This window comes from Diabrotica undecimpunctata, chromosome 6, assembly GCF_040954645.1.
Source record: "Diabrotica undecimpunctata isolate CICGRU chromosome 6, icDiaUnde3, whole genome shotgun sequence".
Taxonomy (NCBI): domain Eukaryota; kingdom Metazoa; phylum Arthropoda; class Insecta; order Coleoptera; family Chrysomelidae; genus Diabrotica; species Diabrotica undecimpunctata.
In genome coordinates, this window is record NC_092808.1 from 11,508,782 (window position 1) to 11,536,495 (window position 27,714).

Consider the following 27,714-nt stretch of genomic DNA (forward strand, 5'->3'; position numbering starts at 1 on the left):
TTCTTCTAAACCGAATTAACAACAAGTGCGAAGAAATAACTGGTCAAGAGCAGTTCGGGTTCCGGAGATGCCTTGGAACTAGAGAAGCACTATTTTCTATGCAAACACTCCTTCAACGATGTTGGGAGGTAAGAAAACTCGTATATATGTGCTTCATTGATTTTGAAAAGGCATTTGATCGCGTTCAGCATACCAGACTAATTACCGCCTTGCAGAGCATCCAACTAGATGAGAAAGACATCAAACTTATTGCCAAACTTTACTGGAACCAAACAGCCATTATTAATACCAACAACAGAGAATCAAAGCTAATCAGTATTGAACGAGGCGTAAGACAGGTCTGTGTACTGTCTCCCACCCTCTTTAACGTGTATTCTGAGAATCTATTTAGGGAAGCTTTAAAAGATCAAAAAGGAATTATCATAGGAGGAGAAATAATTAACAATATACGGTACGCCGACAATACTGTGATTCTAGCTGAAAACATCGACGATCTGCAGGAGCTAATCAATAGAGTTGACATGGAATGCACAAATTGGGGACTGTCGATAAATATCGATAAAACTAAATACATGGTGACCAGTAAAGTGGATATCGGCGCAACCCAACTGATATTAAACCAATAACCGCTGCAGAGAGTTCAGAGATTCAAATACCTTGGATGTTGGATTACCCAAAATCTGGATCCATCCTTCGAAATTCGATGTAGAATTGAACAGGCAAGAAACTCATTTCAAAAATTCAAGCCTCTATTATCCAATAACTCATTAAATTTGGAAATCCGTGAAAAGTTTACAAGATGTTACGTGTGGTCTATACTTTTGTATTGATGTGAAACTTGTACTTTAAACGCCGATATCATGAATAAAATCGAGGCGTTTGAGATGTGGTTGTATCGAAGGATACTAAAAATTCAATGGACTAGCAGAACCAGAAACGAAGAAGTTCTTCGAAGAATGGGACATCAACGAACTTTATTAAATATTATTAAGAGGCTTAAACTAGAATATCTTGGACATATAATCAGAGGACCAAGATATGAGTTCCTTCGGCTAATTCTCAACGGTAAAATCGAAGGAAAGAAATGGATAGGACGGAAGAAACTCTCTTGGTTGAGGAATTTGCGGCAGTGGACAGGTTTGACAGCGGACCAATTGCTACACGTAGCGCAAGACCGAGATCAGTATAACAATATTATAAGCATGGTAGTCGCCGACGTTCCGTAGGGATATGGCACTCTAAGAAGAAGAACATTTCTATATAGTCATTTTTTTATCTGCCTAAAACAAAATGATATTCCATACTAATTGGTGACTTTCCTTTAGTATGGTATTTCTCTTCTGAGCAAGCTGGTGTACAGCAAAACATGTCAAGTTGACGATTTTCTGTCGAAATTAAAAAAAGAGTTTTGTGTTTTTATATTTTATTTTGTTATTAACACAAATTACGACCAAGTGTCCGCCAATTTCATAAATAAATTTCTTTTTTGATTTTCATTTATGATTTTCTATAATTTCTAGCTAAATTGAACCTAATTTCGTTACAATTTGTCATTTTTTTAAGGTTTAAACTAACATATCACAATTTTATTAGATTTTATTATTGATAATTAAAAAGGGTTGTAGAGAAAATACTTAATGCAGCATTTACATTCGTCAAAAAATGGTGTCAACTGAAGTACTTGTTGTATACATTACTATTAAACAATTTTTTAATAAATTATTTATGTAAAATTTAACCATTTTTATTAATCTAAGTACTTTAAAATAGACCTAAATTAACAAATTCATATAATAGTACATGTAGAAAACGGACAACACTTAAAAGTTTTATAAATAGTTGTAGGTGGCACTAGATGTAAGTCTTCTTCTTCGTCGTCTCCTGATATGCTCATTTCCTCTATGCTAAACGTATCGGTCAGTTCGTGGTGCACCTTCGATTCTTTTCTAGCTTGCGGAAAGAAATTGACGATGTCTTCTTCACTAAAACATAAATTTTTGAAATATAAAATTTGTACTATAACTGTCATTTACGATATTTCATTATCTGATTCATAAATACTTTCGCAAATGAAGGCTACGGCCTAATGCGACGAAAACCGAAGTGTGCTGTTTCCATCTAAATAATGCCCAAGCCAACAAAAAACTGTCCATTCACTTTGAAGACAGACTACTAACTCATAACTCAACACCAAAATTTCTTGGAGTGACTCTTGACAGAACTTTAGGTTTTAAAGAACACCTACAAAGAACGGCAGCAAAACTGAAAATGCGAAATAATATAATCCAAAAGCTATGTGGTACCACATGGGGGTCTTCAGCCTCCGTACTCAGATCATCTGCTATCGGACTTGTATACTCGACAGCTGAATATGCTTCCCCAGTATGGCTCAATGATTTCAGGTACAATTAGACCAACACCCAACTATTGGCTTCCCATCCTGAGTCACATTCCACCGCCGAAACTACGAAGAAGTCACTCCCTTCTCAGAGAATATCGAAAAATCCAATCTAACCATCAACTACCCATCCACCATGATAAGCTTGATATCGAAATGAACAGACTGCGCTCCAGATATACTGTCATGTTAAGGGCCACCTCCTTACATCAGGAACATTTCGGCCTCACCAACGCTTGGAGAAGACAATGGGAGCCTGACTCACCACAGGAAGCACAGCAAATGGCATGTATCGATCAGAAACCGCCAGGCTTTGAACTGACTTGGAGTACATGGACAACGCTAAACAGAATAAGAACAAGAAGCGGTAGATGTGCTGACAGCTTACATAAATGGGAAAAAGCCCTTACTCCGGAGTGTGACTGTGGTGCGCAACGACAGACCGTCCGTCACATTGTTGAATAATGCCCCCGAAGGCGGTTCCCTGGAGTTTTTGACGAGTTCCTGAATGCGACCGAAAATGTTTTAGACTATATTAATGCATTAGATGTTCGTTTGTAATACTCCATGTAATGTTTTATATTGCTTTTTAAATATGTGTTCTTATTGTATGCCATACGATAAATAAATAATTGATTCATAAAGAATTCAACGGAAGAAAATCAGCACCATCTTCTGTACGAGCAGGTTTCAATAAATACGGGACCTAACATATTTATCATCTACAAAGAAATAATAATCGAGGCTGAAAAGAACCTACGAAAGAAAAAATATTGTACCTTACATTATTAATATTTTCACAGACTAAAATTTAGACAGTTCCATTCCGATGTAAGTCCATGAGATTATGATACACAAGGATAAAGATCATAAACCAAAGCATGAAAGAGTAAACAAACCAACAAGGAGTCATATCAAAGACGTAACTTGGATTTAGACCAGAACATTTATGGAAACCACAAGTTCTAAGTTAACAGAATACACTGCATAGGAAATTAACAAAAATCAGTACAAAGGCACATCAGTACACAAAAATACATATGGAAATTCATAAGAAAGAAATGGCAGAATTAAAGAAATACAATAACATACCAGCAAACGAATGGGAAAGATACCTGACGGAACTGTTTAAAGAAAAGGAAAATAATAATCAACCCAATAACGTACCTGAGTTAAGACACGAAATAGAAATCAGTTTTCAGGAAGTAGAGATAGCCATGAATTCATTTAAAAATAGAAAGTCACCAGGACCAGTCGGAATAACCAACAAGCTTCTAAAACATAGAGGAGAAAGTATAACCCTAGAGATGACAAAATTTATACATAAACTAATATTGCACTGCAAGATACCAGACGCATGAAGAAAGAAAATTGTTATCAGCATACTGATAACAATGTTCAAGACCCCAACAATTATAAAGGTGTAAATCTACTGAACACCGCACTAAAGCTTACCATAAAAGTCCTAACCAACAAAATCAATAAACTAACAACTTTATCAGATGAACAACAAGGATTCAGATCCGGAAGATCCTGCGTATACGCCGTATTGTACTAAGACAAATCTCAGAAAAGGCCATCGAGTACAATAAACCAGCATATCTATATCTTATGGACCTGACAAAGGATTTCGATTGCATCCGAGTCGAAGACGTCTTACACCTACTGTATAAAAGATACATACCAATCAATATTATACAAACCATCGAAAACATCTACTTCCATAATCGAATACAGGCAAAGATAAATGGAAAACTAACACAGTGTATATCAGTACAAAGGGGAGTCAGACTTAATCACCGAGACAAAAGACGAACTCCAAAGATTAATACACACCTTCAATACAACAGCCAAGAAATGCAATATGATAATATCAGCAAAAAAAGCCAAATGTATGACAACATCTTAATACCTACTACGATGTAAAATCGAAATTGATGGGGAAATAATAAAGCAGAAAGCGTTTAGATATCTGGGAATAGATATAACTAGTTACGAAGATGTTGAAGAAGACGTACGACAACAAAGCTTAAAAGCAAGTACAGGGGCGGAATCTTTTAATGACACAACCTGGAAGAACAAACACCTAAGACAAGACACAAAAACAAGAATCTATAAAGCAGCAATAAGACCTATATTAACATACGCCGCTGAGACAAGACCTAACATATCTAAAACGAGATGACTACTAGAAACAACAGAGATGAAAATACTCCGACGAATATCAGGAAAAAGTTAGTTGGATAGGGAGAGAAGCAAAAACATAAGAAGAGCATGCAATATAGAAGACATAAATGGATGAGTGATAAAACAGAAACAGGAGTGGAACGAACACATTAGTAGAATGGCAGAGGAGGATAGGATAGTACGAATAGCATGATATAAGAAGTATTGGCAGACCAAGAAAAAGATGGTGCGATAATTTAAACAATTTAGGAGGCTAATATTAAAGAAGAAACAGGCTTTAAAGCCTACATACAAGAAGGAAGAAGAAGAAGAAGAAGTACATAGGCGCAGTATTTCTAGAAGTATGCAAGGCATACGATAGAGTATGTCATGAAGGTGACATTTATAAAGTTAAAAATTTTAGGTACAGTAAAAAAATGATATGTCTATTAGGCACACTTCGCATACAGAAAATTCGGGACCAATCCTGTCTGAAATTGGAACATCAGAAGCCGAAGTTACACAGATAGCAGTAATACCACTTTTACTATACAGCATATACACAGCCGATACCTTAAATAAACCGAATCCTCTACTGGGTCTATATTCCTAGGAGAATGGTGTATCCAAATAGAAGATAGCCTTCAATTTCGAGAAGAGTCAAGCTGTAATATTCAAGTAAAGAACAAAAAACCCCAACAACCAAGCTGAAATATTCGAGATTGAAATAGAATTGAAAACGTATTAAGGAGTGGTACTTGATTCCCTATCACGTCGCTTACTGGTGTATGTATAGGAAAACTAACCAACATATTACAAATGATGAACGAAAAACAATAGAAAATACATACTGAACTAAAACATCACTCTAACCGTATCCTGAGAGAATTAACAAGCTAGGATGAAAATATTAGATGTAAAATTACTCGACAGGAGCTTTTTTTTACTTAGTCATTCTAATCTATTCCTGCTTCCTAGTTTCTTTTTTTTTGTTTAGGGACTTATGAGCTGCTTTTGCAATACATGTTCTTAAATTCTCCAATTCATCCTTGTAACGGTGGCACCGCCAGCGATTGCCTTCTCTCCCTATGCCTGCACTCTCAATAGCAACCTACCATTACCATCGATGAGCGCTGAAAATATAACACCGCCAAAAATGTAAAATGCCGTAGACTTAGACATAAAACCGAGTTCAATCCGAAGTACTTATCTGGTAAAAGCTCATACACTGTGTGTTTACCACTTTCACTGCTGATGTCACGCATGCGTGACTTTAAGTTATTTTGCCAGGTGCTGACGACATACTTGCGTGACATCTGACCAGTTAAATTTAACAGAGCATTTTAAATACAGCGTATGCAGCAGATAGTTTACATCTTGTTAGCGTGTTACTAAGGCACAAAGTATTTAAAATATGTTTGCCGTTTTCAGAATTTCCCAATGAGACAGCATTCGCGGTATTCGGCATTCGGACATGCTAGAGTAGGGGATACAAATTTTAGCGCGGTCAAGTCAGACACGCGTTCAAAGTATTCGAGATTCGAGCAGTGTGATTGTATTGTTGCAGTGGAAGGTTGGTTGTCGGCTTATTTATTTTGTTACGTTCGAGTATAGACCGTTTTGTCTTATTAAAATGGCGGACTCTATACCGGGACCTTCAAAATATAAAAAACGTAAAGTACTGGTGAAAAATCCTAATAAACTAAGTGAAAGTGAGATGTTAGCTTTGTTATATGAATCTACTGACGAGGAGGACTTATTCAGTAATCATTCTATTGGCAGTAACACTGATTCTGATTTCGAGAGCGTTTCTTCTGAATCCAAGGAGTATTCAGACGCTGATAGAGAGAGTAAGTTTTTATATTTTATGTGATAACAATATTATAAATTTTTTTTTATTGTTACAGTTAATGAAATGCCGATTCAAATCCAAGATGACGTTCCCAACGAAAACGAAACTGTGTTAGAACACTCATTTCCTGACTCGACAAATATTCCTATGAATATTAAAGATTTTATATTTTCGAAAACAAATGAACTTTTGGTTCAACCAGGTGGCAATGACCCAATCGATTATTTTAAAGTAATATTTAATAACGACATTTTGGATTTAATTTAAAAAAATGTTAAAATTTGTTGCACTATTGATTCACACTGAAACCATCAAATTAAATAGACTCAATGATTACTGGAAATCCCATCCATTATTTTATTTAAAATGTTTTTCCGAGCATATGAGTAGGGATCGTTTCCTTATCATAATAAGGTGCTTACATTTTGCTAGAAACCCAGCCAGTGGAGAAGTTCAAGATCGATTGTACAAAGTACGACCTATAATAACGTTCTTTAATAATAAAATGTCTGCTGTTTATTATCTTGGAAAAACCTATACCAAATACCTTTCACTTGATGAGTGAATGGTACTATGGCGTGGACGCTTGGTATTCCGACAATATATCAAGAACAAGCGTCATAAATACGGGATAAAACTCTATATTCTTACAGAGCCAAGTGGTTTAGTTCTAAAATCTTTAGTCTGCACTGGAGCCCTGGATGATGCCGGTGGAAAAGGCCACACAACAAAAGTAGTTTTACAGCTACTTCAGGAATATTTGGACCAAGGGCATAGTGCATACATGGACAATTTTTATAATTGCTATGAACTAGCTAAAATATTAACAAATCAAAGTACTCACTGCACTGAAACACTAAATGTGAGAAGGAAGCATAATCCCAAAGACGTTATTGAAAAAAAAAACTAAAAAAAGGTGAGCGAATTGCTTGTTTTTCTGATAATATTTTAGTTGGTAAATGGAAGGACAAACATGACATTCTTTATATCTCTAATGAATTTGAAAATGAAATGACGGAATTTGTTGATAGAAGGAATAGACCCAGAGAAAAACCTACTGCAATTTTTAATTATAATAAGCATATGGGGGGTGTCGATCGGCAACACCTTCTAAACTCTTACTACCCCTGTGAAAGAAAATCATTGAGGTGGTACAAGAAGTTGGGCATACATTACATACACTTGATGCTAATGAATTCGTACTTGCTACATAAATAATTTGTTTTACGTCCGATGAGCCTTTATGACTACCGACTGTCAGTTTTGGAACAACTATTAAACATTGGGATGAATAACAAGCTGAGGCCGACAATTAAAACAGTCCACATTATTATCAAAATTTTGGCCAAGGACCAACAAGGAAAAACAGTAAGAAAGCGATGTAGAGTGTGTTCTGGCAAGAAAATCCGTAAAATGACGCTTTACCACTGCCAACAATGTACAGAAGAGCCCGGGTTATGCGTCGAATGTTTTAACGATTACCATCAATAGTGCAACATTTTGTGTTATACATATAAACAAATTACGTAGTTATGTATGATGAATTTGAAGTTTTTTTTATTGTTCATTTAGTGTTTAAGTTTTTATTACTTTTTGTTTTTAATTGTTTTTACTTAGTTTTCTTAAAATTGTCTTCAATAAACTTTTAAAGTAGTAAAAAATATATTGACACGCATGCGTGTCAGTCAGCACATGACAAAAAATGTATACCTAGGTGCGCCCGACACGCATGCGTGTCATTGACAATAACAACTAAACTCTCTATATATGGGCTTCAGTTTAGTACTAAAGCAATTATAAAGCCCAAAATATTAAAATTTAAAAAAAAAAGTGTTCAGCAGCGAAAGTGTTAAGTATTGATTAAAGGCCAACCGTCTTTTTCGTTCCCCGTTTGCGATTGAGTATTGATGGATCGCCTCCGTTTCTTCTCGTGCGTCTTTTTATTTTGTCGCTGATCGTATTTGTTGCGTTTACTAGCATTCCAGGATATGTGAATTCTTTGACTTACTTAAAGGTATGATTGTTAATTTGAATTCTCTGTTGGATATTTTGGGGGTTTTTAGAAACCAACATATATTTGGTTTTTTCCTCGTTTACCACAAGTCCTAATTCAAGAATGTGCGTCGATCTATTAAAAATAGTTCCATACATTCTAATATTTAATTGTCTGATTGTCTTTTCCAAGGCAGTATTAAAGAGAAGACACGCCAGCGCATCCCCCTGTCTTAGACCATTATTAATATCAAAGAACGTAGAGGTTTCTCCTTCAATTCTAACACATGAGCTTATGTTTTGCATTAAATTTTCGACGGCTATTATTTAAGGAATTGTAGTATTTCCTGGTTTCATTTTTATCGAATAAACTGTGTATATTGAGTGTTCTGTTCGTATTTCCTCTTCTTACGTCGATGGATACGTTTTTGCTATGTTCTTAGACGTCTACACTCTTATTTTTTTCTCCGTGTACAACCTACGTCGATGGTTTTTTGATATGCTACGTTCTTTCTATTTGTAGCCATTTCGCACTCATGATCAAACCAATGATTTCTTTTTTCTGACTTAGTTTTGCCCAATATTTTAACCGATTATTGTAATATTGTTTACTGTTTACAATAAAATGCGATTAGAAAGAAATGCAACAATATTTTTATTTATAAAACCACGAAGATTATACCTTCTCATACTGCACGGAGAAGTGTTTGTGTGTCCACGAACGAGCAACTAGGCGAAGAAAAGAATTACTCTTGGATGCGTGACGATGAAAACAATCACTTCTAATGCTGCGGCTACGAAAACTGTGACTATAAAACTCCTCAATACATGAATGCAAAGTTTAGTCTATTGATGTGTCGGCAAAACTTTTAATAACTATAGTTTTCGCTGACACGCGGAGGACAACAATGTTTATCTAAAAGTAATTATTAGTATTTATGTATGTACGAGTCCTAACAACTAAATGCTTGTTGAATTAAAGAAAGACATCAACAATACATTAATGTCTATCATTAATAATAAAATATTGAAATGTATTGGTTTCTATAAACTTTGAATTGCAGTGTTAATGGAAAATTAAACAAAAACATTTCATAATAATGTAGCGACAAAATGATTTATGTCCAAAAAACGTGTTTATACTTTCAGTTAAGGTGGGTACACATATGCTCCGAATACCGTCTCGAACCCCGTCGCGTACAGCGACGCGATCAACAGAAGTTCGCGACGTTGTTACAGGGGGCATTGAAATAAGTAACGAACCGAACACCGCTCCGTACTTTGTACCAAACATTTTAGCGTTCCAGCAGTAATTGAGTTGAGTTTGCATGTGCAAGATGCAAGATTTTCTCTCCGTAATCCAGATAGAAGATTGGTCATTTTTTTTACACTCATCCACTGTAATTTGCATTTTAGAAGCAATCTCTTCCCATGCATCGTTTTTTTTTATTTTATTGTAGTATCTGGGATTATTTGTATCCCATAATATCTCTTTTTCCCGATAATTTTCGATTAAGAGTAAACTATTCTCTTCCGTCCATTCCATCTTGATGCACTTAACTTTAAAAACACCTTCAACCTTCAAAATAACAGACTGACTATTTTGAATGACTGGAGATTCGATAAAAGATTCGCAAGCTAGTCCAAACATGAATTCGCGGTGTACATTGTCGCGCTCAAATTTCTTTTGATGCGAAGGCATTTTACCGACAACCGATGGATCGCTTCGATGTACGTTGTTGACGCGTCGAGGTACGATACGCGGTTGCATGACTCCGTCCACACTTGAGAACGCGACGGGGTTCGAGACGGCATTCGGAGCATATGTGTACCCACCTTTAGAGTGCATGTCGTTCTACTAGATACTCGTTCTAAACTTTGGGTATCGCTTCATTAGGCTGAGTCTGACACGATTTTCCTCTGCGACATTTTTTGGTTCTATCAGAGCGTCAAGGTTGAAAAATTTAACGGACGTGTTAAGACGCAGTTCAATAGAATTCTTCAGAGCAACGGAAGATAAAATAAAGATAGTGATGATGATATATCCAACCTACGATTAGGAGACGGCTTCAATATATAATAAATCTGTGCAAATTCTGGTCTATGCTGATGATATCAATATTGTTGGGAGAACGGAAAACGCTGTACGAGAAGCATATGTAGCATTAAAATAATCAGCTACAAAAGTGAGTTTAATAATAAACACCAACAAAACAAAGTATATGAAAATAAGCACGCAACCACAAATCCTACGACCACTTGTTATAGAAAATAACGTCATCGAAGCAGTGAACGAATTTGTATACCTGGGAGCGCTCCTTAACAATGAAAATAATATTACTGTTGAGATAAACCGATAAACTCCTCTTTGAATTCACAACTATATCAAGAAATGCAAAAATAAAACTCTACAAAATAATAATACGCCCAGTCCTAACATATGGTTTAAAAACCTGGACTCTAACAAAAAATAATGAAAACATGTTAGGATGTTTCGAAATAAAAGTACTAAGGCGAATTTATGGAGCAGTGAATGACAATGGAGTGTGGAGAGGGACGTTTGAGGTGGATCGGGCATTAAATGCGGGTGGAGCAAAATTACCCAACTTGATAGACCCATTGGTCAGAGAAACAGAGGAAGACCCAAAACAAGGTTCCTTGATAACATCGATGAAGACATGAAAAATATGGGAATACGCACTTGGCGAAGAAACTCGATGGATAGGGAGGACTGGAGAGAAATTCTTGAGGAGGCCAGGACCCACGCAGGGTTGTAGGGCCAGAATGATGATGATTAGGAGACGGCACTTGAAGAAAAAGTTTTAAACATATTTACCAATATAGGACAAAGTTTCTAATACTCCTATAATAGACTCTAATAGACTACAAACCTGTCATCTGTATCCCACTGTACAAGGGGTTGCAAATCTTTGGCACCGGGTATGGGAAGCCTTTGTATAGGAATCAATCCGGGGGTGGAGGAAGCATAATCTTGATGAAGTCTTTTGGCTTGCTCTATCCGAGCTTCAAGTTTTCTCTGTAGCTGGCGAGAGGTAGATGCTGTCGATGTCCGTGGTATTGACTTGCTGCTGCTGGCACTCGAACTATCACTTCCCTAAAATTATTAAAAGATATTATACATACAGATTGAAACTATTTGTTGTAACTGTCTCTTGTCCTCAGCATAAGACGAGGACATAAGAATTTCTAAGTTGTTGATTATGAAATACTTCGATTAATTAATCTTCGTCAAAGCAAGGTACGATTCTATGTTGAAGTAATAGTAGATTGTGAGTATTTTTATTCGAGCATAGATAATTTTACAATGACTTTTGTAAGGCGAGATATGTGATTTTGATATGAGAGAGTGTTTTACTGTCAGACTTCTGACTGGAGGGTGTATTGTTATTGCTAAGAAGCAGCAATTTATAGAGTTATATATATATATATATATATATATATATATATATATATATATATATATATATATATATACATCGGTTTAGAACGTCTTTCGACGTTGTCCGATACCTAAACACCATCTCTTCCTATCTTCGCAGTCGTTTGTTGTTAAATTTCTTTCGCTCATGGACTTGTTTACGCCGTGTTGCCATTCTAATCTGGGTCTTCCTCTTTTCCGTCGACCTATCGGTTGCCATTCTATTACTTTTTTGGGGAGTCTTGATGCTGGCATCCGTTGAACATGCCCATACCACCTTAATTGTTTCTTCTCTATATCTTGAGTTATATTTCCTTCTATTCCCATACGTTGTTTTATTACATCATTTCTGATTCGGTCTCGTCTGGAAATACCTAAAGATCTTCTCATTGCATCCATCTCTACTGCTTCTATTCACTTTTTGTTCTTTTTACTAATTCTCCATGTTTCAGCGCCATAAAGAAGAGTAGTTTTAATCATGGTCTCATATATATTAAATTTCCTTCCTTTCGTTATCTCTTTACTCCACAGTATACTATTGAGACATCCTAAGACTTTCTTTGCTTTAGTGATTTGTTTTTCTATTTCCCGTGTATCAGTTCCTGTATTGTCAAAGGCAACACCCAAGTAGTCATAGCTCTGACAGCAGGAAATATGTTGTCCGTTTATGAGGTCTATGTTATCTGACTCGTTTCCAATACAAAGATATTTGGTTTTTGTTGTATTGACATTCATTCCCCAGTCGTTATATTCTTCTATCAGTTTTCTTAGCATGTACTGCATGTCTTCCCTGTCGGTCGCTAGTACTACCTGGTCATCAGCAAACTGGAGTGTATATATACATTCATTGCTAAGCTCTATACTCATCCTATGCACCTTTCTTTTCCATCTTTCCAATGCTGCTGCAACATATATCTTGAATAAGGTTGGTGAGATACAGCATTCCTGTCGCAAGCCTTTTGTAACCAGGAATTCTTCCGTTAGATATTTTCCTGTTTTTATCTGTGCCTTAGAGTCTCTATATAGTTCTTGTACAGCATTTATCAATGTGTGGTTGATGTTAGATCTTTTCAACGTTGTCCACAGTTTTGTTAAGGGGATGTTGTCATATGCTTTTTGCAGGTCTACAAAAGTAATATGAGTTTCTAGATTCTTAGCCGATCTTTTTTCTATTATTTGTTTAAGACAAAATACGTTATCGGTGCACGATCTTCCTGCATAGAACCCGCTTTGTTCTTCCTCTTCATTGTGCTTATATTCTTCCTCGATCATATTTCTCAAAATTCGTCCATACAGTCTGCTCAGGGTGCTGGTTACCGATATGCCTTTATAATTATTACAATTCCTTTTGTCCCCCTTTTTGTGTATTGAGGACATGTATGCCGTTCTCCATTGTTTTGGTACTGGGTGTCCATTTAGACACTGATTGATCACATAAGTTAATATTTCAAATAGTTTATGAGTTCCATTCTTAAGCATTTCAGCATAGATTCCCTCAGGTCCAGCGGATTTACCATTCTTTAGGGTCATTACAGCCTTCCTTACTGTTTCGATGTCTACTCTCGCTTCCTCTCCTTGTATATGTATTGACTGTGTTGGGGAGTTTGCTAGGTATTCTTGTCTTGTCTCTGTCAGCAAGCTTTCATAGTGATCTTTCCATTGTCTTGGTTTTATGGTGTGTATGTGTGCTTTGTCTTTTCCTGTATTTTTTACAGATTGTATAAAATTCCATACCTCTGTACATTGCTTCCCTCCGATGTATGTATTGATTTCTTGACATTTCTGATCCCATGTTTTATTTTTTTCTTGTTTTATCATTTTTCGTAGTTGTCTATCGGCTTCTTTGTAAGCTTGATGGTCTTCAGTATTTTTTGTATTTAGCCATTTTAGATGCTGTTCTTTTTTCTGTTTTACCAATTTATAGAGTTAACAATATTTTTTATTGCCTTCTCGTTTGTAAATTCAAAATAAAATTAGTATATGGGAAATGATTCCGTACTCACAATCTTAAGTAGTTTTTATTTAATAAGGTTGGTAAATTTTGGGCTACCGGTTTCAAAGCTTACAATATTTGACACATTATCAGGCCCCAATACGGTATTTATATTTGTATTAAACACTAAAAGATGTCAGATACAGGAAAGCTCTATAAACCAAGGCAGTTCTGAGAATCATCTTTCCCCTTAACGAATACATTCACTCGCACTTCTGAATTTCAAGATAATCTTTACTTCAAAACCGAATAGCAATATGTTATTATTTTTTATTTATATTATATATTTTGTCTCCAGCTGTTGTGTCAAGATGTATATAAGATATATAAATTAATTTAACTAAATAAAAAATTTTTTGGACGACACAAACATTAAAACACAAACACAATATATTAAAACAAGACGCGGCCAAAGAGACCCTGGGTCTACAAGAAGAGCTCAAATCAATTGAAGGACAGTGGTTCGATGAAGAGTGTCGTAACATAACAAAGAGGAAAAATAATGCATATTAACGACTACAACAACGACATAGACCACGAAAGGCAGAGAAGGAATATAGAATGCTAAGGAGGGAAGAGAAGAACATACATCGCAGAAAGAAAAGAACAGGAACATACATGACACTTTGGAAAACTTATATTCACATAGGTTACATAGGTACATCGTAATGTTAAATTATATTATTCACTTTCATAATCAGATGCACTATCGTCGTCACTAGAATCATTTAAATTAATCTTTAATTCTTCAGTAATTACATTTATGCGACGTTCACTTTCCAAATACTTATCTTCAACCTCGATAACATGTTCACACACTTTCTTCCAGTTATCTACAATTACTCTAGCAAATTCCTGTTCCACCAACACTTTTACGTCTTCTAACTTAAAATAAACGTTTTGTTTTGCAACTTTATTTTTTATTTGCGCCCAAACCATTTCTATAAGGTTTAAGTCTGGATGATATGACGGTAGTTTTAAAGAAACATGTCCACATTATTGCAGCACTTTGTCAAATTTATATTGAATATGATCTTGTTTGTGTCGTTTGATGATTTCATACAATTGCGGTTTTACCATTGACGTTACAAATGGTAATTTTTTTTCTGTCGACCAAGATACGATTATCCATTTTTTTAGAATTACTGGTGGATGCTTTATTAATTTGTGCATTATGATATGACGCATTATTAGTAAGAACAACAGATTCTACAGGCAAATTGGGGATCAATTGTTCTTTCATCCATTTTTCATAATTTTCTGAATTCATATCATCATGATAATCTCCTATCTTAGCTCCTGACTTAAAAATCAAAAGGGCACTCTGTATGAAACCCATCTCCCCGCCACCATGTACGATAACCAATCTACTTCCTTTTGAAATGTTTTTAAACAATCCTTTACCACTGTCATCTGTCCAGCTATTTGGCGTAGTGTGTCCTGCATGTACATAGGTTTCATCAACATATACAATTGACTTACCTTCGCTTCTGTAATATTTCATTTTGTCCAAATATTTAATGTGTAGAGCACGAATATCATTCCGTTCAATTAATAAACGCCGATTATCTTCAATGATACACGACAACGTTCAGTCTCATGAAAACGATTAATGAACTATTTCTATTATTTATTAATAAACTGTTTGTCATACTCCCTCAAGTCTGTCACGGTTGCTCTCCTTTTATCAAGTGTTGTAGCTGGAAATTTTAGTGTATTATTTGACTCTGCTTTTGTTAACATACTCGCTTGTTAAATGATCCTTTCTACTGTACGTAAAGATACTCCAGTAGCTTCACTCATACGTTGTTTAATACTGGTTCGATTATCTTCAGGAAATAGTATTTGTATATATTTGAATACATTGTAAACTATTCCTTTGGATTTTGATGTCAATCTGATCTGTTTACTTGTAATACACTTAACCATCTCAATTCTACAAAATAGTTCTAATTCGCGTGGTAGCACCTTTCTTGTTGAGACTCGACAACGTAATGAGACTAAATTACGAACTCGTTTGAAATCCAGTGACTAGAAATTCTCGGAAATAATTCTTATCAGTTCTTTGTATGTCCTTAACGAGTCGTTATAGAGTCATTAATAATGACTTTATAATTACGGTTTTAAGGTAAGTGATACTAAATTAGAAATTAACTTTTACCAAATTGTATAGAGTGTCAATTATTAATGAAGGTATTCTAACAAACAAAAAGTTTAGTATCTATAAAACAATCTGTGCACAATCAAACTTCGTTTATTATTTAAGTGAGTAATAATTTTGTAATTAGTGCTATTTGAAATAATTTAATTTGTTTAATACTGCAACGCCACTGCATGGGTCTAATCATAGATATTCTATTGTCTTCGCGATTAACTATTTCGTGGAAGGGCTCTCCACTCGATTTGAAATGAACTATAGCATACGTTATTTTTCTAACACATCTTGTATATAATGCTCTCTTTATTATTGCTCTATAAAAAACTTTACAAGCAATTAAACTTTTTTAGTCGAATGAAATTGATGTAGATGGTATTAGGATAAACTGTTTTACTTTTATTTTCATTCGCCTTTTCGTGTATACGTTTTCCAGATCGCTGCGTTTGAATACGTAATTTTCCAGCTTGGTGTATATTTGGAAGAAATAACCTTTAAAGGTCTTAAATGTCATGTTTGTGCGCCGACGGAAAAATGAGAAATGTGATTAGTGTTCGTGCAAAAACTAGGTTACGGATTAAGTTAATGACTCGGCCCTAAAGCGGCTTCTAGATTAGATTTTTATTGTGTGATCGGGATATAAAACTCACTAAATGAAATTACGTCGTGAATCAGTTTTATTTGCTTTAGAAAGGGTGATATATCATAGGTATTAGTTCTTATCACCTGAATTTCCGACGTGTTGACAAGATATATATATATATATATATATATATATATATATATATATATATATATATAAGTGTCAATGATTCGTGTTTTTTACCATAATTTTAGTTAAAAGTAGAAGTGGCAATTTATTAATACTATTACTATTCAGGTTTCATATGCTCATCATTATCTCACCATCTTTTTTTTTCAAATTAATTATTACATTGGAGCCTCCATCAATTCAGGAAGTACGGGATGCAATAAAACACCTAAAAAATAATAAATCTCCAGGAAGTGATGGTATACCCGCGGAACTTATGAAATGTGGAGGTGCTACTCTAACTAATCATATATATAAAATCATACTGAGAGCCTGGAATGAGGAACAAATCCCAGAAGAGTGGTGTATTGGGATCGTTTGCCCGCTACACAAAAAGGGCGATGAATTAGAATGTAGAAACTATAGGGGAATAACCCTCCTTAATACAGCATACAAAATATTTTCGAGTATTTTATATGGTCGCCTGAGTGAATATTCAGAGGAGCTTCTTGGAGAATATCAAAGTGGTTTTAGGCCTGGTCGATCAACAACAGACCAGATCTTTGTGCTAAGGCAAATACTGGAAAAAACCAATGAATTTAATATCGACACATACCATCTTTTCGTAGATTTTAAATCGGCCTATGATAGTGTCCTAAGAAATAAATTGTATGAAGCCATGGATGAATTCCACATAAACTGATATTCCCGATAAACTGATAAGATTGGTTAAGGCTACAATGCGTAAAGTTGTTTGCAAAGTCGAGATACAGGGCGAACAATCACAGACATTTGAAACGCATGTTGGGCTGCGACAGGGAGATGCGCTGGCGTGTCTCCTTTTCAACATAGCTTTGGAAAAGGCGGTCAGGGATGCCCAAATAGACAGCAGAGGAAACATTTTTAATAAATCATCCCAAATTTTGGCATATGCAGATGATGTTGATCTAGTTGCCCGCACAACACGCAAGCCAGAAGAAATGTATACCACCTTGTCACACGCCTCAAAAAATATGGACCTGCAAGTAAATGAAAATAAAACTAAGATAATGGCATCAACACCCAACAATAGAGCCAGAAACATCGGCCACCAATTCACGGTTGATAATTCTACCTTTGAAGTGGTGGACAAATTCACATACTTAGGCTCCCTGATCACCAAGGAGAATGTCATGGCGGAAGAAATCAAGCGAAGAATAATCCTAGCAAACAAATGCTATTTTGGACTGAGTAGACATATGAGAAGCAGAAACTTAAGCCAAAAAACAAAAATAACCATATACAAAACCCTTATACAACCAGTGTTGACATATGGGTCGGAGGCATGGACCATTTCCAAGGCAGATGAAAATCTTCTGCTTATATTTGAACGAAGGATCCTGAGAAGAATATTTGGTGGCATCTGTGAAAATGGTGTTTGGAGAAGGAGGTACAACTACGAGATATATCACTGATATAAACATATATTTGGTGGTAAAGACGTAGTATCCTTTATAAAAATAGGAAGACTAAGATGGGCAGGACATCTGGCAAGATCACAGCAGAACAACCCTCCTAGAAGAATCCTTATGTCACAACCTGTGGGAAGTAGAAAAAGGGGTAGACCAAAACTCAGATGGAGGGATGGTGTAGATGAGGATGGTAGACAAATAGGCGCAGCAAACTGGCAACAGTTGGCAATGGATAGAACTGACTGGCGTAATAGACTTGGGAAGGTCGAGGCTCTTTTATATATGATTTGGACGCTAAATTTAAAATTCGACACTGAAAAATAAAATTACCTGTTTCTGCATACATGATTTGGACGCTGGGTGTAATTGAAATGTAAATGGAAAGTCAGGTAATAAAATTCTAGAGATTAAGCTTGATAAGGTTTATTTGTCACTTTGAAATAAATACGACATACATTTTACGAAATGGAATCGATCGATACAGTTAGTTTGATACTCATATATCCTATTTCTAACGAACATAATTTTTTTTCTACTCTTTGGATCTTTACTTTCACTATTACAGACACTATTAATTTTAATGTAAGTTTCAGTTTGAAAATTTTTTAAAACATCAATAAAATGGAAAATATTTGGATGAGCATGGTAAAAATTATCATTAAAACGCGAGTGGAACGATTCACAAGTATTAGTTGTTAATTGTAAACTCTCACTCATCGCAGCCCACATCTCCGACGAAAATGTTGCGTGGTCGCCAATGTAGTTGTCCAACAAGTAGTCGGAAAACTTTTCAATTTTTGAATCCTTTGGTTGAATAGCCATAAAATCATATATGAAAGATTCTTCGACTTCTGAGGGAGGTAAAAATGGCAGCCCAAAAATATATTTCAGCCATTTAGATATTTCACTGTCTGCCAATTTATATTCCCGAATTAAGCCACAACCACCGATATTACGATACCAAGCTTGCATAAGATGAAAACGGCACCCTTTAATGTGCACATTTGGAAATTCAAAACGCGCAGCATTGTGGATAGCAATTTCAAAATCGGAGAAAATGATTTTTGGATTGAACTTTAGACCAATTACTTCACATTTGCGTTTCAAAACATTAAATAGTTTTATATAGGTTTGTTCCGATTTGACGGGAAGTAAACAATAACACAATGGTATATAATGTCCATTGATAAATACATGTATGGTAAAAAATTGCTTGAAATATTGAGCACAGTAACTAAATGTACCGTCCATATAAATCGTTTTACTGCCGCACAGAAAACGCATGTTAGTGTTACACGAGAAGATGATAATGTTAGAACTTAGTTTAACCGCAAATATAAAATTCTCGTCTTTAAGTGTTTTGATATTCATAATATTTACCACAGCAATAGTTTCTTCTTTACTTTTGGGCAGTTTCGGTTGAGGCATTCGCCGTTCACTGTATATTTGATTTCGTATTAAATTAACGTCTTTAACAGACATGTGGCTCAAGCAATCTACATGTATGATGCTATGTATGATTTTGGACGGCCTTTCGGCCAAATTATCCTTAGCCTTCCTTTTGGCACTGCTACGCACAATCTGTCTATTAAGCGTCTTGATATCACACTAGTGATTATGTTCTAGATTACTTCGGATCACTAACTTTTCTGGCCCTTTCGTGAATATCTTCGCTTTACACGACCGTTTTACGCACCTCCAATACGTTTCTCCCGATTTTAGTACTTTATCTTGAGAAAAAGTAAAACTGTTCACTTTGGGCAAAATTTTACCACGATTACTTACTAACGTTGAAATTTCCATGTTCACTTTTCACTATTCTCTGACAAACTAATAACCAGTAACTAAGTAAATTTCAATTACCATCATTAAATCCTAATTATATCTAATATCTGGTACCTGCGATAATCCTTCCGGCAGCGTCCAAAACAAGGGTACTTTTAAGACCCTCAGGTACTTCAGCGTCGAAAACATGCCCGCCCAAAATTATTATTCAACATTTTAAGAGAAATCTCGGGGATGTCCAAAGCGGAGGAGCATAGATCAGAGGTTCTCAAAGTGGCTGACGCGGCACCCTGTGGTGCCTCAAGCATTTGCCAAGGGTGACGTGGAACATTTAAGAAAAGCCGAACAACCGGCCGCTGCGCCACTGTCCAATCGAAACATGTTGACTATTTGTACTTGTGTATTCTCAATGGCAATCATAATGATTGCCATATTTATTATGATAATATTATAGATATTTTTTTTATTTTATGATTGCCAACCTCCGCAGGGAGACGGCACTCTAAGAAGGATATTCTCGATGGCGACTAAGAAACAAACAGAAACGACCGACGCGACTGCTACCTGCATTCATTCCACAGTTTAATTCTTGCAGCCGATAAGTGAGTCGATAAGCGATTGTTGAGTTCTTGTGAGCTCTGAAAAATATAAAAAGTGGTAAAAAATAATAATAATTTGAGGGCTACTGGCATTCTTCAGCAAGATTCATGACAGATTCAGTTTCAGAGTATGGTTATGACTATGGTCTAGATGATGAATACATGATCGAAGCAATAAATATAAATACACTCTCTCTCTTGTCGTTTCCTCATTGCTGAGTATCGTGATTTCCTACAATGCGGGCTGTCAATTCTCTCCATCTCTTGCGATTTTGGGCTGCTCTCATGGACTCGGAAAACGTCTCTCCAGTGGCTTTCTGACCATCGGATAGGTGAGCGTTCTCTGCCTTTACGTCCTTCTACGTTTCCGCACACAATTAGTCTTTCTAAGTTGTCATTGTCTCTTCTCGCAATGTGGCCAAAAAACTTTAAAACATTTGCAAGACACTGAGAGGAGAGTCTGGTCTGAATGTTTAGCTCTTCGAGAATCGACTGATTGGATCTGTGCTCCGTTCACGAGACGCGTAGCATTCGTCTCCAGCACCACATTTCGAATGCGTCAATCCTTTTCCTATCCTCTGATTTTATTGTCCATGTTTCGGCACCGTAACTGAAGATTGAAAAAATGAGTGTCCGTACCAGTCTCATTTTGAGTTTTTTGGATAAAGAGCGGTCCTTCTATATTTTTGACAGTCGACTCATCGCGTTCTTGGCCATCCCTATTCTTCTGCGAATTTCCGTATGGGAGGAGGCTGCATTGCTTAAGGAAGATCCTAGATACGTGAACTCGTCTACTTTCTTGAATTGATTTAGGGCGCCTGTTGTTTGGAGGATATTCGCGTGGTCCACAATCATGATTTTTGTTTTCTGATTATTAATCTTGAGCCCACACTTGTTGCTTTCGGTTTCTACTCTCTTTATCAGTCTCGACATCTCCTCTTCAGATGTTGCTATCAGTGTTGTATCGTCTGCGAATCTTAAGTTTGAGATCTTTTTTCCTGCAATGGAGATGCCGCCTCTCCATCCATCGAGTGCGTTCCTCATTATGTATTCTCCATACAAATTGAACAGGTCTGGAGATAGTATGCACCCTTGTCGTACACCTCTGCTGGTTTTGAAGGTATCAGATTGCTGGTTTTCAATTCTTATTTTAACTGAGTTATCTTCGTATAAGTTTTTAATTAATATTGCCAAATGATCTGGAACTCCCATCTCATGAAGAACTGTCCAGAGTTCTTCACACAATCAAATGCCTTTTGGTAGTCTAGAAAACAGATTATTATTGGAATTTTAAATTTGCGGGCCTTTTCTATGAGCTGCCGCATATTAAGGATTTGCTCTCTCGTACCCTTCCCTTTGACAAAGCCTGCTTGTTCTTGGGGAATTTGTTTGTCTAAGTATTGTTGCAAACGGCGTTTAATGATTCTTAGTAATATTTTGCTTGGATGGGAAATCAGTGAGATGGTACGATAATTACTACACTTTGTAGTTGTTCCTTTTTTATGGATTGGTATGCACAATGATGTGCGCCATTCTCTGGGCCACTTTCCGCATCTCCAAATTTTATTACAAAGTTTCCATATTATGTAACATCCTTTGTCTCCCATGTTCTGGAGGAGCTCTCCCGTGATATCATCGCAGCCAGGGGATTTATTCTTCTTGAGGTGAGTTACAGCTTCTTCAATCTCTGACAGCAGAATTTCAGGTTCAGGGTTGTATGCGATGTTTTCGAGGGCTGAAGTGTGGCCTGGATTTACGTGTTTTTCCCTGTAGAGCTCTGAACAATAGTTTTTCCATGTTTCCAACACACTGTCGATATCACTTATGATAATACCATAAATACACACTTTTCAAAAAAATACGACGAAGCTAACGGCGAGTCGTCTCCAGATAGAGATGATGACGTTATTTTTGTACCACCATCACCAATTGAAGTTATTATAGTTAATTCTGATTCTGATGAAACATCTTCGCACAACATAGACAAACAAGGTACCTCAAAATTAAACAGGAATTGTGAAACTAAAAGTAGATGCAGTAAAAATAAAAAAAGTAAAGTAAAATCCGGGAAACACAAAAATAGAAGAAAAAGTTCTAATTTAAACAGTTGTTGGACTCAAACTTGTTTTCGGACTAGCGTAGATGTATTCGAAAATGGTCTGATGAGACAAAAACAGAAAAGAGAAACTTCTAGTAAAACCAGTATTGGGACTCAACCTGGTATTCAGCCCCACGTAAACGTATTCAATAATGATCCGATTACAATAAAAAAAGAATAATGCAAAACTTTTTTCAGCCATTTTTTTAGTGAGTACAATTTTTTGTAAACAAACATGTTAAGTTAATATAAATAGCAATAAGTGCATGCGAAAACATAATTAAGATAAAAATACATATAGGGGAGAGTCCCACAGTACCGGCCGGCATACAGTACCGGCCAGTTGAAAGTTCTACAAACCTATAATAGATGGTACGGTGATGATTATCGGTATTAGTGCTAGACACTCCTATTTAAGTACAAGCCCAGCGCGGTGTCAACTTGTCGCGACAGGATTCTTGTCAGTGCAAAGATTTGTGTTGGGCATCATAGACGTACACTGCATATTTAAAATTCTGTTGGTGATTTTCAACATTTAAAGATCCAGTTTAAAACAAATAACTCCTGGTATGTATAGTGTACTTATATAACTATAAAAAAGTATACTTTAAATCAATATTTGTGCGTTTGTTTTTACCTGTAAACAAACTTATTTTTTTTTTTTTTTTCGTTTCCTCCAGTACCGGCCACTGCATTATCCTGCAGTACCGGCCAATAATAAAGTTCGTTTTTAAAAGATTTCTTTTACTTACAGGTACGCAAAAATGCCAAGTGATAAAGATAATGTTCATGTGAGGCAAAAAAAGGGCAGCTGGGATCCTGCGAACATGCGAAAAGCCGTGGAAAAGGTACTGAATAATGAGATGAGTGCACGCCAAGCTGCCGAACGCTATCAGATACCACGAACTACATTGAATGACAGAGTAAGTGCTATTAAAAATAATAAAGAGATATCCATTGAGCCAGTTATGGGTCGTTTTCACAATACTTTTTCACCTGAACATGAAGAAACATTGGCGACACATGTTAAAGACTTGGCCAATAGACTAATGCCTTTAAACAGGCAAGAATTTTTACGTCTTGCTTTTCAACTGTCAAAGAAGTTGAAGTTACCTCACCAGTTTAATAAAGAAAAAGAAATGGCAGGGAAAAACTATTATTATTCTTTTATGAAAAGACATAGTGATTTATCATTGCGGAGTGCTGAATCAACGGGCTTAATGAGAGCAGTAGGATTTAACAGACCTCAGGTTGAGCGTTTCTTTGATGGTTTAGAGACTTTGATACAGAGGTTTAAATTCACTCGTTATAAAATATGGAATTGCGACGAGACTGGTGTCAGCATTGTCCAAAAACATGCCAGAGTTTTAGCTACTAAAAACCAAAAACAAGTAGAAAAACTGACTTCAGCAGAACGTGGAAAGAACGTGACGGTGCTTTTTGCAATGAGCGCTGGAGGTCAATTTATTCCACCATATTTTATATGTCCACGAGTCCGAATGAATGAAAGACTAATGGTTAACGCCCTAAATGAGAGCGTAGGCGAAGCTCAGCCAAACGGCTGGATGAATGCCGAATTATTTTTAAAATAGATGCATCATTTTGTGCAGTATTCTAATCCAACAGCCGAGAATCCAGTTCTCCTGATTTTAGATGGACATGCGAGTCATAAGGACTTAGATGTTATTGAATTTGCCCGGAAAAATAACATCCATATGCTTAGCACCCCACCACATACGACCCATAAACTACAGCCACTAGATCGTACGTTCATGAAGCCATTTAAATCTGCTTATAATAATGCATGTGACGTGTGGATGAGATTAAATCCCGGTATTAGAATCAGTGAATACGAGATTGCTGGCTTAGTTCCTTCAGCTTTTAATCGAGTTTCTCGAATGGAAATCGCAGTTAGTGTCTTTCGTTGCACAGGCATACACCCCTTTGATAAAAATGTCTTAAATGATTTGGACTTTATTTGTTCTAACATAACCAACATTACAGAACAACAATCAACGTCAGAATCATTGCCTTCATCTTCCCAACTGCTAGAAGCAACACCTTCAACATCAGAACCGTTGCCTTCATCTTCCCAACTGCTAGAACCAACATCTACTACTCCTGCTCCTGATCTCGTAGCCCATATTACAAATTCTGTGCATTCCGACAACCAAACTACTCTTGCTAATGGAGAATCACAAATTGCTTTTTTGCGGCAATTAGAATCTCAAAAAGAAGCTACAATTGACCTATCCACAGACAATTTTAAAGCTGCACTTACAGAACTCTCACCGGTTCCTGATGCTTCTAAAAGAAGAGCAACTGCCCGGAGTCGTAAAGCTGAAAAAAGCGAAATTATAACTGGTTCTCCATACAAAAAAATGCTGGAAGAGAAAAAAGCAGGCAAAACAAGCGTCGAATCACTTAAACGAGGGAAGAATTTACTTGTGGAAAATGACGTTAACAAAAAAAATAAGGTCTCAGGAAAATATGTTCAAAAAGGTAAAAGCTTGTTGTCAGGAAGATATGTTAGTAAGAAAAGTAGGAATAATAAAGATGAAAACCTACCTCCTCCTAGCAGACCGGTTGAAGAAGAGACAGTTTGTCCTTTGTGCACTGAATCTCATGAAGAGGATTGGATACAGTGTGTAAACTGTAATATTTGGGTTCATGAGGCTTGTGCGAACATATCAGAGCTATCCAAACAATATATTTGTGATTTCTGTATTGTTTATCTGGTAATATATTTACTGGCCGGTACTGGAGGCCAATTTTATAAAGTTTGATTTTTCCTTATCTTTAATTTTCATTAATAAAGTGATTATTTTCAAACATTATGATTGTTTATTACTTTCATTGACAGCATAATAGTCCTTTCATACATGACAGGAAGTATTAAACATGTACCTTTTAGCATTTTGATTTTTTTGTTGATAAACCTTAAGGTGACCGTACTGTAGGACTCTCCCCTAAAGAAAGTCTAGTTATTGAAAAAAAAAGAAAAACGAAAATAAAGAAAAAAAGTGCCTCAATTAGCAAATCATTTTTCACCTGTACGAAAAGGAAGAACGAAGCGATGTCGTTAGGAGTGATGCACTCTCTTAATCATTTAAAAACAATACATATTATTTTATAAATTTTAAAATAAACAGTAGTTTTTGTGAATAGGTGGCTTTAAGGTAATCATTTCGGAAAGAATAAGCAAATTATAATATTGATAATTTATTGATTATTTGGTCTAAATTTGACAGGTATGTCAGAAGTAAACAATGTATGCTTTGTTAATACGCTAACAGGTGGCGTTAAGAGCAAATATAATAAAATTACTTTCTTCAATTTTGAAAAAATTGTTTAAATTTTAGAAATACAGAAAATTTTAATTGATTTTTCCGCGAGGTGAAAGTAGACCAGTTCTTATTATTTTCTCAAGCTACCCAGGTTTAAAAAAATAATGAATATTCTGCGTACCATAGAAGGGGAGACATTGCAAATTTCCAGCGCGCTTCAATTTAAAGTTCCATTCTAAACAAAAGAAGCTCGAAAAGTTTCCCCTTTCGCTTTAACGGGGCTGTATTTTACGGGCACGATCACTTTAACAAGTTATAACTTTTTATACCTTTTCTGTATATGTCATCTATAAATTGGATCATATAATCTAGATCTTCGCTTATAATCTGTTCAATTTTCAGCTCTTAATATTAATAAACAATGAAAATACGATTTTAAGAAAAACGTAATATCTTGGTTCCTCTTGATCATAGAAGGTTCTTTTTTTAAAAGATTGTGTTCCCATCTTATTAGTGAGCCTACTTAGAAGCGCATGACATAAATAATATCAAACTCATTATAAATGTTTAGATGATAAAAAATCAACCCTTTTTTAAATGGTTTTTAATTATCAATTTTGATAAAAGGTTGAATTTTTTTAATATATCTTTAAATTGATGCCTCAAACAGTCGATTTAAAGTCACTGTTTAACATATGAGTCTTTGACTCTATAATAGTCTCTGCTTAACGTTTAAAATCAGTTGTACGTCTTCAAAGATTTGTCATCAGGTATTCCTTACCTTTTAGAATCTTACCTTACGTGAAATCGATGATTTTTTCGAGCATAAACTGGGGTAAAACATATATCTTGTTTATTCTTCATAAAAAAGTAAAAGAAGTTGCAGCATTCAATAAATTTAGAAGATCTGGGTTTATAGCGGATAAGTTAGTCATTAGAGCCCACGGCAAATTTATTGGCACAGTGAGAAAATATAGAATATAATAATAAAGACAAAATAGTCCAAAATTTTCAGTATAACTTCAGCGAATAAGTTTAAATTATGACTTTAGGATATCTTAATATCTGAATAATATCGTAACAGCTTCAAGAGTGTTTCGTTAACAATTCAAGAAATTAAAACTTGTCAAAACATTGCAATATTTATGTAAATGCAGCAATAATATCTCTAAACCGTAGTTTTAATTTATTTATTTTATAGTAAAATATAAACTTTGTATCAGAAGTTTCCTTTATAAATAAATAAATCGTAACATATGGTATTTACTAAAAATATTTTGTAAATCTTTTAATATAATTGGTATATTTCTTAAAAGCAATTAAATGAAGTAATAAATAAAGAAGTAAATAAGCAATATTTGGATTCATAAGAAATATTTAATATGTACTTACATTCGGTTTAGAATTCGAATCTCCATTGTGATCTCCACTGTCAATCCCACTATCTTCCATCACAATTTGGAAGCCTAAATTTCAAAAATAAACAAAAGCTGAAAATCTAAAATCACATTCTGTAAACTACTTAATCACCGGCGAGGTTCAAAAGGCCTTGTAGACTATTTTTGATAGCACATAAATTAACCAGCATTTGTTTATTCACCTGCTGCTAGCTATCATCGAGCACTAAACACTAGCAACATGGAGAGTTTGGTTTTCGCGAGTCACAGGGAATATTATCTGGTGGAAAATCAATACAGAGGTTCATAACCTGGATGAACGTAGTTCCGAACCGCGCAAACGGACTTGAA

At 35.5% G+C, this 27,714-nt stretch overlaps 1 protein-coding gene across 1 annotated transcript; it reads right to left on the reverse strand.

The window, feature by feature from the left end:
- Positions 1-1,476: 1,476 nt before the first annotated feature.
- LOC140443124 (uncharacterized) lies at positions 1,477-27,714 on the reverse strand. Its single transcript, XM_072534208.1, has 3 exons — positions 27,359-27,714; positions 11,300-11,523; positions 1,477-1,982 (listed from the first exon to the last, which is right to left on the reverse strand). Exons 1-3 carry the CDS (start codon positions 27,416-27,418, stop codon positions 1,787-1,789), a joined length of 480 nt encoding a protein of 159 aa, XP_072390309.1. The 5' UTR covers positions 27,419-27,714; the 3' UTR covers positions 1,477-1,786.

What these genes read in the sequence shown, in the direction of transcription:
- LOC140443124 (XM_072534208.1), bottom strand. Translation starts at nt 27,418, where the DNA reads ATGGAAGATAGTGGGATTGACAGTGGAGATCACAATGGAGATTCGAAT. An exon ending in ATTCGAATTCTAAACCGAAT is followed by an intron (nt 11,524 to 27,358) that starts GTAAGTACATAT and finishes TAATAATTTTAG; the next exon opens with GGAAGTGATAGTTCGAGTGC. An exon ending in CAGTGGGATACAGATGACAG is followed by an intron (nt 1,983 to 11,299) that starts GTTTGTAGTCTA and finishes TTTATGTTTTAG; the next exon opens with TGAAGAAGACATCGTCAATT.